The sequence below is a fragment of the Brienomyrus brachyistius genome, chromosome 16 (assembly GCF_023856365.1).
Source record: "Brienomyrus brachyistius isolate T26 chromosome 16, BBRACH_0.4, whole genome shotgun sequence".
Classification (NCBI taxonomy): Eukaryota; Metazoa; Chordata; class Actinopteri; order Osteoglossiformes; family Mormyridae; genus Brienomyrus; species Brienomyrus brachyistius.
Genome location: NC_064548.1, coordinates 17,154,082 through 17,171,455, shown reverse-complemented (window position 1 = coordinate 17,171,455; position 17,374 = coordinate 17,154,082). Strand labels below are relative to the sequence as shown.

Below are 17,374 nucleotides of genomic sequence, written 5' to 3'. Positions count from 1 at the left end.
AAACAGCAACAACCAGTGAATGATACTCATCATAGTCAGCATGGTGACTCTCGACCTCAATAGTCCATCTATGGTGTTCCAGAAATTCAGACACTTTGCATACCTGGTTTATGATGTGATCATCAAAGTAGTTCTGTTTTCATTCACAGATTATTGATCAACAGGGACTCAGCCAGTGAGTAATAATGAGGCATTTCAGGCATCAGACGTCAAAGGAAGTTGTGCAAGTTTTCTGTATTTCAGATGTGCTGTGTATGTATCACATCATATCATATCAAACCAGCAGACTGCGTGCTTTCACAGACCTCCCCACACACTCTCTGGCCTCACCACACACAAGTACACACCCAGAGGAGGCGGCACCCTGCATCCCATATAAGGACATGCTGATGATGTAATGCTCTATAGGCTTTGAGCATGCGGCAAGGACATCTTTTAGCATTTTGTTTCCCTGCTGGAATGTCCACAGTGCGGGGAGACGCAGAGATATGTCAAGAGTGAACTTTATCTCTGAGACGTCACAGATTTAGTCACAGGTAAGAATAAAGTTGTAAGGGGCAGCTTTAGTCTTAATAACTTTTGAACCCTGCATTGTGTTTAGAGTCTTAATTCAAGTTTGCTTTGGTTGCTGTAGAATTCTAACACTTGCTATCTCGACGGGTGATAAAAATGAAAGTGTGGGCTGGTTCATGTTGGGTTTTTTTTTTTGTGGGGCAATGAGATTTGACGACTTCCCGTTATTGAGGAGGTTAGCTGCCGAAATGAGTTGGCGAACTCCTTTATGATTTCATGTTCCATTCAACTACATATTTAACGAAAAGTTACAGAAGATTTAGAAATAGCCTCAAAAACAGAAGCTATGTGTTTCATTAACAAACTTTTTATGTGTGTTTTATTATGATACATTTCTCTGCATTTGCCTCTTATGTTGGGTTCATAACGACATACCTGAGAACCTTTGCTTGTATTTTAGTCCCAGATTTAACAAAAATCTGTATATATTTTTTAACAGCCGGTACACATTATATTTTTATTAAGCTACTTTATTTGTAGGCGGGAATTGGGATTAAAATCCCAATCATTGCTCTGTGTGTGTGTATGTGTGTGTCTCTGTGTGTGGTCATGTATATATTACATTGTGGGGACCAAATGCCCCTAAAATGTGACAAAAAATCTGTCATTTTGACCTTTTGAAGACCAAAAAAAACATAAAAAACTCAATTTAAAAAACTGAATGCAATCCAAAAACTAAAAATGCCAAAAGTTGTGTATTTTGTTTGCTTAGTTATTGTTAAGGTTAGGGCTGGTTTGGGGTTAAGATCGTCATTTTGGGATTAGAGTTTTCCCCATAGAAGTGAATGGAGAGTCCCCACAATGGCAGGAATATATGGAGTACATATGTATGTGTGCATGCATGTGTGTGGAGTCTGACTGCGTGTGTCTTTGTGATGGACCGCCATCACACCCAGGCTTAGCCCCAGCCTCGTGTCCTATGCTCTCTGAGAAGGGCTCCAGGATAGATGCATAGAAGATGGATATTCCTTATTTATTAGGATATGCCTTATAATAAATTTACTGGCTGTAAATGTAACAGACAGAGATTGCTTCAGTACCTTTCATGATGGACAGTGTGGCTGATTACAACAATTCTGCAGTATCTAGTAGTCCTCCACGCTCAGGCAAGTGATTAGGCATTGAGATGCAATTAGGCATTGAGATGCAATTAGGCACTGAGATGTTCTCTAACGTAGAGGCCAGTGTGCGGACCGAGTCTGACTTCTATGGTTTCTTTCAGCCCTCTGGGCTGAGAGCATGTGGCGCTCAGGTTCAAATATCGGGAGAGAAAGTATGTGCTCTGATTTGAAGCCTTGTAAGGTGGGCGTCTCGTTTCAGCTCAGAAAGCACTGACATGATGGACTGTCACAGCCACCAGAATACAGACTCTGCTTTACACTAGTGGCCAAAGTTTTGGAAACACATCCAGTTTTTAGAAATTGCAGAAACTTTTTTCCAGTTACTCCAGTTACATATTTAATCACCCGGTGTATGATATTTGTAAACATTCTTTGGTTGTTTATAAATATTTCTGCTAATATTTGTGCAATAATTTCTTAAAGCACAATGCCAAAAATGCGAAGTGTTTAAGTGGATTAAAGATCTAGTAGGCAAATATCTTACGATATTATTTTGTCCACAGGCAACAATAAGGGGCAGGTTAATGCATTGGTTAACCAAGGCTATAGCTAAAAGGAATCAGCAAGATAAATAAAAAATCTGGCCAATTGATCCACCGGCAACTCCACAAAATTCACTGTGAGCCATGCTGGTCTTGGGCCCCCAAAGCAGTGAATGTGCACCTGGCAATGGAAAGTGAAGTAATTTTGATCATAGTTACAGTGCAACCCTCTGTTTGGGATTCTACAGATTTGGTTTCATTTCATTTCATTACGGACTGCTGTAGCTTTGGATTTGGAAAAAAAATGACACAAGTTATGGTTTATGTTGCAATATCCGAGTTACACAAGACAGGTGGTTGATGTCATTTCAACACTTGTGCAGTTCATTAAGGAAATAACTGCTGGCAAAGAACTCATGACACCACAGACCATAATAGTGTATTTTAATCACTTTTATAATTAGTGTTTTAAAGTGGAATTTTTTATAGAATACATTTTTTAATTTTTATTTTAGATTAAACTGGGCAGACACCAGTCCATTGCAGGGCACAAATACAGTCACAAACTCTCCAGAAAGAGAGAAAGGGTGGAATTGGAAACTCCATCCCTGAATGCATCAAGACTAACAATGACATACTGTAGAAATGACAACTTAGAAATTGAAAAAAAAAAAAAAATTATGTCACTTTTCCACTTATTTTTTTTTACGGAAATCAATATGTAATTAGGCTAAAAATAAATACAGGGACATTCAATAAAGACAGCACTACTTTTTACAGTTACAGTATTAACCTGATATCCATGTTTAATGAGTACCAGTAACTCATTTTCATTAAGGTCTGTTCGTTTTAATGAAATGCCTCTGCATGCCAGAGAAATTGTCACGCTCCTTATAAATGACCCCCATAAATTCCCTAAAATTTTCCCATGACTCAGAATAATAAATCAAGCCATAAAAGTCCTTTAAATGTCAATATATTACTGATAGATTCTAATGTTATCTCCGTTATTACTGACCACTGACTATAAGAGCTGGGACACTTTAACTTCAAATGTTACTGTTTTTACAAACAATATACAGTATAATATTACCGATTATTCATTCCTTTGTCTGTTTGTTTATTTATTTATTATTTTTCTGTTAATGAGTGATTGGTTTTGGCTCTGAAGCTGTTCCTATTTGTTCCAGCTATTTAATTAAAATCAGAAGCAAACCTCAACCATTTAACTCAAGAGCATATGTCCATAAAGAGCACACACTTAAAACAATTAAACTTTGTCTTAATGGGTTATTCCCATACTTGGAAATCACACATGTTCTGGACAGAATGGTACATGTATATATATCACATGAAGGATGGACTTCAGACATAAGTTATAAGCAAATCATAAAATCCTTCATGAATGAAGCAGATAATTTTCTGTCTGAAAAAATAATTCATTTACTTAATTTCCCTTCCATGTGGAAAAGTCAAATCGAAGGAAGTCTGACCTAAGTTTAGCCGAAAGAGCAGGCTTGATTTTCTGTTTAATTTGGCCTCATCCTACTGCTCATCTCATGACTGATTGCACTTCATTGAAAAACACCCACAGAGCTACATTCATGCTTATTTCCTAAATGGGGGGGAGGGGTCACATACAGCACAGGAAGCAGTTAAGGCCCTTAGACATGACATCACTCCTGTGCCAAGGTCTAAGTGGAATGTGTGAGCATTGTAAGAACAGCACTGTCTGTTCAGCCAACTTGTAATTGCCTATGAAAGATGGAACTTCCTTTACGTGCAAAAGTAAGGGCAGTGGGAGGTAGCAGAGACTTGGGTGGGGGACACCTGAACTGCAGCCATGATTCAGGGTGAAAATATGTCAGTGGGTTCTTTTGGCGATTAACAATGAGCCGATGTTCACGATCCCACGCAACAGCATGCATGGTGACCATCTATAAGCATTTAGTCTGAGTGTGTGTTTCCACGTGATGCCTGCTAAAGTCATCCAGCTCTTTTCATAAGGGACTGAAGTATTAAATATCACTCAACCTTTGGCTTGTTAGTCTTTCTCTGGTCTGCATTTTGGAGACATACTACGGCCTTGTGTGGTTAATCAAGGCGGCCGTTAAAAGCTCACATTCACATTACAGAACAGATGGAAGTTGTGTCCGCATCAAGGAATTTCATTGCCGTTCACTTCTTTTCCCAGTTAAGTAGGTCCCATCAAGACAAGCATCTGATCAACTTTATGCGGAGAGAAATTACATGCGTGATTATTTTGTTCACTTCATTTTTAAAGTTTACTTAAGAAAATCATTGTTGACATTTAATTCATTTAACTACGTATCTGAATTACTGGGTATGAGATACTATACAGTACATCGCAATATTCAAAAAGTCTACGTGTTTTAGGTGACAGTAGTAGTTGACTAACATTAACAGCTGCAATAAATTCATTAGCAAATAGCTGTATTTTTTGTATGTTTAGAACATGCTGTGTGCCTTTAGTCAGTAGCACTGTTGCCTCACACCTCTACGTTTGGGGATGAGAATCTTTAAATTACTATAGTGTGTGTATACGCACTGTATGGCCAAAAGTATGTGGAAGAATTTCCAAATTAAGCCACACCCATTGCTGACACGGCTGCATAACGTAGCACATAGGTACACTCTAAAAACATTAACAGAAGAAGGGCAGTTCATTGCATTTCTCCATCAACAGCAAGTGAACTGACTGAGAAAGTCAAAACATCTGGGAGCAAGTTCTGCTGTGAAGTGGTAGGTCAAGCAAGCTGACAGAAAAAGACCTGATCAACATCAATACCCAACCAGGGGTCTGTACTACGAAGCGGGGTTGCTGGCTTATCGGGTAACTTGTCGGAGTTAAGGTACCACAGTATAAATGGACTTCATATTCGTTCACTTACATTTCACCCCGACTACCTAAAATCCGACAAATTACCCCGATAAGCCAGTAAACCCGCTTCATAGTACAGGCCACCGAATGGCAGTAAATCACACTACAGTAGCAATGTTCCAGCATCTAAGAGAAAGCTTTCCCAAGAGTAGAAGGCTATTATAACAACAATGGGCCAACCATCTTCACATTAATTCCCTTGGTTTCAGAATGAGGAGCTGGACTAACTGGTGTCTACATACTTTTGACCATACAGTGTATCTGTGTCCTGTGACAAACTGGCATCCTGCCCAGGGTACCCCAGCTTTGTCTCTTGTGCAGGCAGGAGTAAGGTCCATGGACCTAGTGACCCTGACCAGATAAGTGGTTAGAAGATAGATGGATGTAGTATGTTGTGCAATATGTGCAAGGCTATTGTTGCTATGAAACCAACATGTTTTGAAGGCAGTAAATCACGTTCCTTGGGAAATGCCATAGACAGACAAAGGTTTGCCTCATAACACATCTTAACAAAACAACATTAGCCATTTCTACGTTGTAATTTATGCTTTATACTTTATTGTCTTTAGCCCAAAGAAGTATTTTTAATACATTCTTCATTATTATACGAGTATATAATTTCTGTCCATTTGACTATAAAGATTAATATTAAATGTTTTTGTTTTCTTGTAGGCTTTTATTTCTGGTTGCTCAAAATATTCACAATGGAAAACAGAACTGTTAAGCTAAACTCCAGATAAGTGCCTGATGAAGTGACTAACCTAGAAGACTGAAAAGGCACTTGTGCTCACTGTGGTTGGTACCCAGGCCCAGTAAATGCTCAATTCTGCCTAAAACAAGTCATAAAAGGAGCCATACAAGGTCCAGAAGGAAAGTCGTGCAACCAGGTCGCTCATTTATATCAGAATAATAACGAAATGACTGCTAAGTTGACCACTGGTGACACTCATAACCGACAACTCCGGCAGAAGCTATCGGCCCTGAGTCGGAAGCTAGATGAACAGGAGAATACAAACAAGATCTTCCACAGAGATGAGGAGGAACGCCCAGACCTGCGAGACAAAATCAGCCGCAGTGATTTCAGGAACTCCAGCCTCATGTCAGAAGTAGAGGAACTAACAAATAGAGTTTTGGAGATAGAGGGCAAAGATGAAGAGTTGATCAAGCTGGAGAACCACTGCCAGGATCTTACAGAAATGCTGGAGATTGAATCAACCAAAGGCCAGAGTTTGAGAGCAGAGGTGGACACACTGAATTGCAGGATAATAGAGCTTGAGAAACTGGAGGATGCATTTAGCAAGAGTAAACAGGAGTGCTGCATGCTGAAAAGCAACCTGGAGAAAGAGAAGAGTGTGAGCAAGCATCTATCTGAGGAACTTGACATGCTGAAGACAAAGATTAAAGAGTTAGAAGCTATGCAGAATCAAATGGAGAAGACTGAGCACACTCTAAAAGAGGACCTTACAAAACTGAAGGCGCTGACAGTAATTCTTGTGGATGAGAGGAAGACAATGGCAGAGAAAATGAAACAAATGGAAGAAAAGCTTCAAAGGAGTCCAGGCAAGGTGCTGGCTGAACAAGACAGAGCTACAACAGTAACTGAAAAGCTTACTGGGGAGAACAAAAAAGGTTTAACATCCCAGGCTAGGCTTGAAGTGAAAATACAGAGTGTGACCAGGGATAGAGAAGAACTTAAAGAAAAGCTAAAGGCAGAAGAGGAGAGAAGCAATGATCTTCAAATGAAAGTCAACATGATGAAGAAGAAGCTCCAATCAATGGAAGTTGTGGAGAGAGAATTCCTGAAGAACAAAGCTAAAGAGGAGGGCTTCAAAATGTCTTCAAATCAGTTCCAGCATGAAGACAACAAAGTAAAGGACCTGACACAGGAAGTGGAAAGACTCAAGCGAAAGATAAAAGACATGAGGCTCGTTGAGGATGGCCTGCTGAAGACAGAGGATGAATTTCAAGCATTGCAGAAGAGATATAATAATGAACAGCAGCGGGCAAAAAAGTTACTGGAAGAGTTAGAAATATCGAAAAATGAGCTTTCAAAATATCAGATGGCTGAGAAAAAAGACAACAACCAAGAAGACCTTCTTTATAAGTGTTTGAAAGAGGAAGAAGCTAAGTCCAGGCACCTGACTAGAGATCTGGAGGTCCTGAAGGAAAAGTTAAATGAATTCACTGGCACAGAAGAGTCCATTAGTCGCTTGAAAAAAGACCATTTCATATTACAAAAGAAACTGACACAGGAAGAGACGAAGAACAAAGATTTAGCCAGAGAGATGGAGAACCTCACCACAGAGCTGGGGAGGTATCGACACATCAGCAAAAACCTTCAGCCAGGATTGAATGGGAGGCATTCCACAGACTTTCGAGTCTCCTCAAAGGAAGTACAAACAACTCTATCAAGCAGCCAGCCTGTGGAATACAAGGGTTTACCTTTGCTGGAACGACCAGTGCTGAATGGAAAGGTGTACATAGAAGGCAATGTGGAGGATGAATCAAATTACCACAAATTACCCTTTACCAAATGCAGCACCTCTCTTGTCAACAACGCAAGCACCCTAAACAAAACCATGAGGCACTCCTTCCCAATAACTAAAGAAAGGCAAAAACCAGTAGTAAGCAGTAAGGCAATGACTCGACAGAATGGGAATTATGTACAACAAGGGGATGTGGTGGTGAGACATCCCCCGGGGCAGCCCCTGCACATCAAAGTGACTCCTGATCATGGGCAAAACACCGCCATGTTGGAGATAACCAGCCCTGGTGCTGAAAATGCTCACTCCTATACCAGCACAGCTGTCATACCCACAAGTGGTGCCCCACCTAAGCAACAAATCACCATCATTCAGAATGCTAATATGTCCCCTCCCAAAATCAAAACTCCGTCCTCCCCTGATGGGTTGTGCGCCCCTGACAGACCAGCATCACCTGTCTCCATGGCGGCTTTCTCAAGAGTGATGACACCCGACTCTTCGCTGTGCTTAACGCCAGAGAGAGCACTGTCGCCCATTCAGATAGTGTCAGTCACAACCGGATCTCCAGATCGTCCCCAGTCCACAGAATTTGTGGAAGTCGTGGGAAGCCACGCTGTGTTCCGTCTGGCACAGGAGAGGCAAAATTGGCAGCTGGAGAGATCCAGCAGTTCTGCCCCTAGTGTTATCACCACAGAGGACAACAAAATCCACATCCATTTAGGAAACTCTTACATTCAGGCCATGAATAACACCTCTCATCCCACAAATCCATGCTATGTGTCAGAGCAAAGACATAGAAGTTCAGGGATATTTAGTGGTAACTCTGCCACTAAAGGTGACAGCAAAATCACCAGTAGCCTCACTATAACACCTAACACCTCCCCAACTTCAAGGCATCCACACATTACAGTTAGCAGTCTATAAGACTGACCTCACTTCCCCTACATGCATCAAATCACCCTTCCCTTGCTCAGCAACAAAAGCCCCTGTCTGATTAGAGAAAATCTATCCCTCTATATATCTAATTAAGCACTTCTTTTCTATTTCTTTTATTTATATACTTTGAATTATAACTTATGAGCAATGAGATCTGAACAAAAAGATAATGATTTTTGACTACTGCTGAAACACTCGTATATTACCTGTGGCAAACTTGATGATCCATGACATGTGGCTGTAATAAACACACAACACATATGCAATTAACCATACTCCTTATATATGCAGTAAATAAATAAGTATAAGTATTATAAAGAAACATACATGATTTTTAACATAGTAAAATCTTTAGATAATGCCTGAAAAGACTGTGAAGGACAGCTAACCAAAAACCATTTTACTCTGGGTAAACTCATCTTGTGCACGTACTGTATATGCTTAATGCCAAACTGATATGTGTTTAATTGTGAATGTTTCTTTTCTAATCATTAAAAAGCAAAGGTTGAATAATGTTTCACTGTTTTCTCTGTCTGTGTCTTCAGACTGCATATGGTATGTAAAGTTAAAATAGTATAACTAATAAGTCATTTTTATTTAAAAAATGTGACCCATTCCTTGGCATGAACGGGCGTCGCACTGTACAGGCAGTTTCAAATAAACCAATAAACTTCAGTAAAACTTTTGGTGGAGACTAGTAGCATTGTCTCACATGGCAAAATGTGTTGAAAGAGGAGCATAAAAAGTCCTACAGTTGTTTTCAGTAATAGATTATCACAACCAACAAAATATAAACTCTCACTGTACCACCATTAAATTTCCTTTTTGTTCTGCTGTGCCACTTTTTAAAAAGGATGACTGTAATTTTATTGCTCTGAAATACTCATAGTGTTTTGTCTTCTATTTCAAACATAATGAAAGGAACTGCATCCACTTTCAGTGCTTATGTGAAACAGATTATGTATTTAAAAAAAGATCCGGAAGCTGTTTCGTGTCTTACACGTCCAGGGCCAAAACAAACCCTGTGTTTAGTTTCTATAGCGACAGTGCAGAGCAGCAGACTTATCTGCAGGCCACTCCTGGTGAGAGAAATGCTTACAGCCCGACAAAATGGCTGCTTACCATGTCTAGAGTATCATCTCTCAATTAACATGTGCTTTGAGACAAAGAGCATGTTCACCCGGTCAGAATCTGAACTGCAGATGTTTGCAAATTGTCAGAACTGGGAAGCCGAGTTCTCAAAATCAATCTGTCATGATACTTAAATATTACACTTTGCTTTTGTTTCCAGTAATTAAAAAGTTGTATTAACGATACTATTCCAGAATACAGACTAAGAACATAGTTGAATCACATTGTGTTTAGTTGCACTGCATCCAGTCCAGCCATTTCCCCATCTTGACTGTTTCCCTGTCATAAAATAACAGACTGATGAACAGACAGACACCAATCTAAACACTGACATTATTTTCAGTTCAGGATAATCCTAAATATTAAATGACATTTAAAGCTGACAGAGCTGTAAACATCTGCGCAAGAGTAAGGGATTAGATGAGATGATTTTCTATTGAATGGAAATTAGGACATTACCGCAACTCAAATTCAGATAGCAAGACACGGAGACAGACGTAGCAAAGAGAGCAGAGTAAATTGGAATATAAATAACGGCAGCAGCAAATGCAAACCACATGGGTGTAATTTAATATTAAATTTTCTCATGTCCTGTTAAAAAAAGACACAGACAGATACAGACCTCACCCCTTTCATTTATAAGTTCTGCCATTTCTCCTCCTACAGGGCAACACAGGAAATAAAAGACACAAACTATATACTGTACACCCTGAGATCATAGCAGCCCCCTCCCCCCAGCCCATGTTAGTAGTTTGAAAGTAATTTTAAATTAATTAGAGTTTATGGAATTACTACAGGTATAATCAGTTGTTACTGGAATTATAAGAAAGTCTCACATAAGCAGTGTTTCCTGTTTTTGCCGCACTGCATGTTAGTCACCCTGCAGCCTACAGAGTTCCTTAGCGAGCGATAGCTCTCATATCTGGGCTGAGGCAGCTGATCCGGTCCAGTGTGGTTACACAGCATGTCAGGCAGTTAGAGTGCTGGTTTTGCACGCCTGTGCGCCTTCTGTTCTCAGCACACGATTCTTATTTTCGCACAAAAGGCAAACGCAAGCTGTAGGGTGGAGGGCAAGTATTATGAAGATTATCCTGTTCTTACTCTATGTCCTCTCCCTGCCAGTAGATGCATTTACGTTGACTGCAAACTTAAAAACTATATGTTTCAAAACAAAGCTTTTGTTTGGCGCTTGATCCGTCTTAAAATATTCTGGTCCAAATATGAAGATCAACCTTAAAAGCCCAGATCACATCAAAAGTATGAAACACTGCGGTCATTCGCTGGCAGCGCAGAGAAGAGATACAGGCAGCTGTGCAAGCTGGGAGCAACGCCAGAAGCGCTGGGATTGTGTCATCGGGGAGGAGCTACTGATGAGAGAAAAATAAGTAGCAGGGTGCAAGACGATCAGGGTGATGCAGGAGAATTGGTTCGTTGCTCGGTAACATAGTTCGGTAATCCAGATGCTAGTTTACCATCGGTAGTATCAGTACAATCGTAGCTATGAAGACACATTCATGGTTTGTTTAAAAATCAGTATTTAGTGTCTGTAGCAGAGAAACTTTAACGTCAAAACCCTGATATTCAACTTTACATCAGCGACTGTTTACCTAATCAGATGGGCTATAACATTTAGATTTAATATCGCAAAATGAGAGAAAAGGTACAACATAACCATAATATTTACTTAACATATCCTCGGGATATTTGTTTGGTGTAGAATAGTAAAATTAAATCACTTCTAATTATGCCTGGTAATACACACACACACACACACACACACACACACACACACACACCTTAATACCGTACTAAATAACATCAGTAGTCACAGGGGCCTTGGCAGAATAGTCGCATGTCCGTGGGCCCTTGAACAGGGCCCTTAACCCCCAGCTCCATGGGTGCTGCTGCAGATGGTTGCCCACTGATTCCAAGTTTGTTTCTAACTAAGAGCATTTCCCCATGGGATCAGGAAAAGAGTCATTATTCTTATACTGAACTGCTGAAATAACTAAAGAACTAAATTTAAGAATACAGTACTGCCCTCTTGTGGAAGCGTGCAATACTCAAATCACGCTAAAATCATAAGCAAATCGTAAACAATATGAAATAGAACCTATGCATTTGCAACATGTGTGGTCTTTATTATTTCACTTAAAAACATGAAGATTTGTGAATTAAACCAACAAGGGGCAGGCAGGCTGCTTTACTTTTACTTTTTATGTTCAAATTGAGTTAATTAAAACAATTTCTTTTAGACGTAGCTGCCACACAGACATAAGAAACTAGACATCTTGACCACGCAGCAGTAGCACTGTCAATTCTTATGTGATAAGTTGCAATCACAGTTCAAACGTTTTCAACAATTTACATGGCAATGGAACAGATGCGGTCTTACCTGGGCTTAATTACCTCAGTCGGTGCCTCCAGTTTGCCGGTAAGTGACAATGATTAACTAGCTGTAGTAGAGTCAGGTCCTCAGGCTTTGGAAATGTTGGCTTTGCCTTTACAGATCCCCACCTGTGACAGTGACTACACCTTTAAATGGTGTTTCACCATGTATGGTCTTTCTTATAGTGCATTTTATACACTAGGCATTCAAAAAACACTTTCAGATGGAGAGAAGAGCTGCGATCATCATGTCAAAATTTATTGTTAATCATTCTGGTTCCATCAGCCCATTAAATTAAAGTAATATAACCTATTTGAATAGCAGTATGCAACAGCAATGAACATGGTTTCTACTTAAGATTTTCTTGCTTAATTGACTTCCATGGACTGGTTAAGGGGTAGCCCCAGCAGACTAACAGCTGGAGACATTTGTTGGAATATCACACTTGAGATATGGACCCTGGGTGTCACACTAAATGTACTATTTAGTCTTCTAGTAGTATTTCAACTTAATTGGAATCATTTCAACTGAGTCACCATGTTGCACCGAGAGTCATCATTACATTGCAGTGCACAGGATTAATAAAGTATCTATCTACTGTAAAAGGGTCATTTTTCTATATCATTTATTTATTTATTTATTTATTTATTTATTTTTCAAATCTTGTCAGGAATGTACATTAAAACGCGTATTTCCTTTTCTTAAATAATAAATGAGGCGTTTCATATTCCTTCCTATAGTGTACAGTTCTCTATCTTTGAAAGTCTGATTTAATTTCCTTTGAAAATTCATGTGTACTCTTCATAAACCTCCAGGACAAAATGGAAACTAATAATGATATATCCTCACGATCAAAGGGTGATTCCTTCTAGAAAATAAAAAGCATTCGTTCTCTGTTCAAGGTCCATACAGCACAACTGTAAGTATAAATTAATGCACGAAAGGTCCATTTACAGAGTGATTGTATTTGTTCTTCTGACAGGTTTAGGCAAATATACTGTACTTAATAACCTATTGCCATTAGGCTCCTCTGTCATAATTGCTGGAATAACTGGAAAACCTTCCCAGCTTGAATAGTGACATCCAGAAACATAAGTAGCTCATTCTCACACTTGATGTCTTACAGTAGAAGTCTGCCACCCTTGACTAAATAAAAGCGACCTTTGCTCTACTGTAGTTCCCATCATGGGCTCATAAGTGCATTAGCCATGGTATATGCTAGTATAGTGAGAAATATGTAGTGCCCAATGACTTTTATGGAGATGATTGTGGAGTTAAATCGAGGAGAACAGCAGAAGATCTTTGCCGCAGTCTTGCTGTGAATCTCAGGGAGCGTGTGCATCGGTGGGCTGGCTGACGGCTGCTGTTCCCTCCATGGCTGGTGGGGGGAGCTCATGGCGCGCCGACTGAGAGGAAGCAGCGCTGGAGAGCTTCAACTTGGTGGTGGAACTGCCTGGGGAGATTCTATCTGCTTGAAATAAAAAGCAGACTGCAATGGATTCATTTCTCGCTCCTTATAGGGAGAGACAAGAGGAAGAATTAAACATTTTTTGGTGACTCCCCAACAGCACTGAACTTGGGGAGCTGCAAGTACTGTTTCAGGTATCATTGTATATGGGGGGACCTGGGCACTGCAATGGGGAGGGTGTGTTTGATGTTTCGTATTGCATTGTATTGATGTATGGAAGAAATTACGCTGGTGAGGTGCATGACGAGTGCTGGTTGTGGGAAATAAGTTCCCACCTTCGTGATGGAGCGGCCAATTTGTGTATTCATGGAGGTGGTGAGAGCCCATGGATGCAAGGGAAGTGCGTGCTGCTGTACCCTTAAAACAAGCTCATCATTTAAAAGTGGAAATGTTAAAGATACATGTATCCATCCATCTATCTTCTATATCTCTCATCTAAGAGAGACCTTAAACGGTTCTTTAAGATTTTTTAATTATACGAAAACTAGTGCAACTTAATAATATTGACTCTACTCTCTATAATAAATAAAAACACTTGGCATTCAATATCAGTGAAAATAAATGTAATATCCATCCATCCATTTTCCAAACCGCCTATCCTATTCGGTCGCAGGGGGTTTGGAGCCTATCCCAGAAGCAATGGGCACGAGGCAGGGAACAACCCAGGATGGGGGGGCAGCCCATCGCAGGGCACACTCACACACCATTCACTCGCATATATGTAATATAGATTATGATAAATTAGAACAGAATATAATATTGCAACATTATGAATCCTGGGACTGTTACAAGAAATGCACGGAAATTGTTTTATTTATCTCCTTCGAAAAATCACGTCGTACATGCCCAGTAAAAGTACGATTTCTGAAAAATTCTTTTGCCTTCAGGGTGAGGCTTATGCTACATTGAACATAGGCCTATTTATATCATTTCTAATTATTAATTCCAATCGACAGCTGAGAAATCAATTTAAAAAAAAATATCACAATGGCATTTTCTTCGCCGCTCTAAAATCCCTCCCTCGTGCTTTTAATGAAATTATAACTTGCTGGTGTCACAATCCAGCAATGAAGGAGGCAGGGGCAGGCATGAGGACAAACAAATAAGGGGTTTATTAAAGGAACAGAAGCTGGGCAAACAAAAATGGGCTGCATGAGGGCAAACAGAGGGCACAACAACAATGGGGGTGTGGGCACATGGACCACTGAAGCACATACTAGGGTGACATCAACGACCGGACTGGGGAGCACAGAACTGAGAGGCACTCTTATACTGGACTAATGAGGGAGCAGATGAGGGCCAGCTGGAGAGATCCACACAAGGGCTGAAACGAGAGGCAAGACATGATGAACACGCCTAACTCGTTACACTATAGAGAGAACGAGGGAGCAGGAATGCAGGGCAAGACAGCTGGGATTCTTCATTCCTGTTCAATCTTTTAAAAAAGTCAGACGGCATTCAAACTAAAATTTTTGGTAACAAAGTGATTTCAAAAATCAATATCCTACTAGTAACGACAAAAGAAACATTACTCAGATTGGAGAAGAGAGAAATTTCCTGTCCTTTCATTAGTAACTTCGGTTGTGCTGAATTAAACATTGGATATCAATAAAATCATTCTCAGCATCTAATCAGACAATTAACATGTGGATTGTGTTTGGGGGGAAAGGCAGGCAGAATTGTCCTCTTCATAGACAGATGAAAATTTAATTCATCAGTGTCTAGGACCACCTTGGGTAGGTGAGTATGTTCATAAAAAGGGGGGAAAAAACTAGAAAAGCATAACCTTGTAAGGAATTTTAAACTTGTAATTAACAACGTCACGCATCTTTAATTCTGTCTTTATTCATGAACACCTGCTTTATTTGACCTGGGGATTTATCAAAATGATGTCGCGTTGATGCTCAAAGTTATGAGACTGTTGCTGTCTTGCAAGATGCACGGCTTGTCCGCAGTTCAGAGGGGAGGTCTAGCTGAGCATGGTGTGGTGTTAGCCCTCACAGTCACGTACAGCTAAAAGTTATTCTTGACCACTAATGCCAACCCTACTTGCCAGGGACTAAAAATTTAACTTAACATACAGTATTTCCGCATGCACCTAGAGCTCAATCTAATTGGGATCACTGTAAACAAATTGTTTGCTTCAGATCTGATTTTAAATGCATATCGACTGGTGTGGGACCATGTCAAATGGTTTGCTTCGCTGAGGGAGGTGAGATTTACTGCAAAGCAGATTGTGCTTGCGATTCACTTAGCTAAAAGCTACAGTAAATTAACGCGCGATGCTGACAGTTCAGCTGCGTGACAGAAGGAGGAACAAACTCGCTTCGCTGTGATCGACCAGCTCATTGTACTTCACTACTTCCCAGAATAAACTAGCTAATCAAATGAAATGCAGGAACACAGGTCAGTAGCTTGAATTCTGGCAGTCAGCCCCTCATAAAGGAGATGAAGATAGTGAAGCCCCCCACATCAAAATCATTGTCTTTGCATGATGCGTTAACAATAACAACACACAGAGCTCTGTCATCTGAATCTTCGGCTCCTGATTGGGCCTCCCTTGGAGAAACAGCGATACGAACAGAAACCCCCTATGATCAAAGGTATCAGAAAAACATGTTACTGGGGTACGACTCTGGAGTCAGGCCGAGGGTGGTGTTTGCCGGAAAGGGCTTGGGGGCCAGGTCATACACATAACCCAGCCAGGATTAACCCAAAATGGATATATGGGTCCATCTTGTGGGCTCACCTCCCGCTAAATGAAATGTGTGGATCAGATGTAATGCAATTTGGCCAACAGGTGCAAAGTACTGAAATGCATAAATGACAATGGACACTGAAATGTTACCTCTCAGGCAGGGAAGAAGCCTGAGGCAGTGCAGAAGATGTTGGTTAGACATAGGCAGCCTTACCTCCTCGCACAGTGTGGGCTCTGCAACCAGACCTCTGCAGCGGGGGTGGAGACTCTCCTACTCTGCAGCTCCGCACAGTAAAAACGTCGGGTGGGCGTGGGCTTATTTACAAGTCTCAGCCCGAAAGCTGTGCAGCTGGAGTTCTTCCTGGCGGACAAGAAGGTTGCCACGACGTGACAGCAAACTGCAGAGAGGAAAGCTCTGACTGATGTTCTTGTTTAAGAACCAACCAGCGGTTTGGAGTATCTTTTGAGAGAATGTGGGTGAGGTGCTCATAAGGGTACCTCTTCTGAACTCTGCTGCCATACCGGGAGACCTTAATGTACATGTGGGGAACCATGGAGACACCTGAAAGGGCATGGTTGAGAAGAACAACTTTTCAGAGTGGAGAACTGTTATTGGACATCTGTGCGAGCAAGAGAAAATCCCTTTACAAGCACAAAGATTTTCATAAATGTACAAGGTACCAAGGCATTTTAGGCCAAAGGTCAGTGATTGACTTTGAAATTGTATCCTCGGATAGGAAGCAGTGTTGTTTGGGGGCAGAGAGATTAATTTATCTTGCCCATCTGGAAAGACCTCTTCTGCATGCCGAGTAACATCAAGGACATTGTTTATGAAAGTATTATGTTCAAGGCTTCAATCATTGCCATAACTGCAAAGAGCTATGCAAAGATGAGGCTCATGGTTTACTAGTCAACCGATGTAGTTATTACCCCCAATCCGTGGGTAATGACCAAAAGTACAAGGTCATGAGTATAAGTTGCTGAAATGGGTTCTCATCAGGGTTGTTGGATTGACTCTTTGTGAAAAGGTGAGGAGTTCAGAGATCAACTCAGGTGGTTCAGGATTCTTATAAGGAGGCCATCTGTACAGCTCCCAAGGTAACTGTTCCGGGCATTTCTCAATGGGCGTAGGCCCTGGGAAAGACCCAGTACGCGCTGGTAGGATGATATCTCCCAGCTGGCTTGGGAACA

The 17,374-nt window shown here is 40.7% G+C and overlaps 1 protein-coding gene across 1 annotated transcript; it reads left to right on the top strand.

Moving 5' to 3' along the window:
- The first annotated feature begins 320 nt into the window (after positions 1 to 320).
- LOC125709501 (filamin A-interacting protein 1-like) lies at positions 321 to 9,181 on the top strand. Its single transcript, XM_048978030.1, has 2 exons — positions 321 to 536; positions 5,751 to 9,181. The coding sequence occupies exon 2, from the start codon at positions 5,996 to 5,998 to the stop codon at positions 8,483 to 8,485; it is 2,490 nt and encodes an 829-aa protein (XP_048833987.1). The 5' UTR covers positions 321 to 536; positions 5,751 to 5,995; the 3' UTR covers positions 8,486 to 9,181.
- Positions 9,182 to 17,374: the final 8,193 nt, after the last annotated feature.

Coding starts and splice junctions, on each gene's coding strand:
- LOC125709501 (XM_048978030.1), top strand. CDS start 5,996: ATGACTGCTAAGTTGACCACTGGTGACACTCATAACCGACAACTCCGG.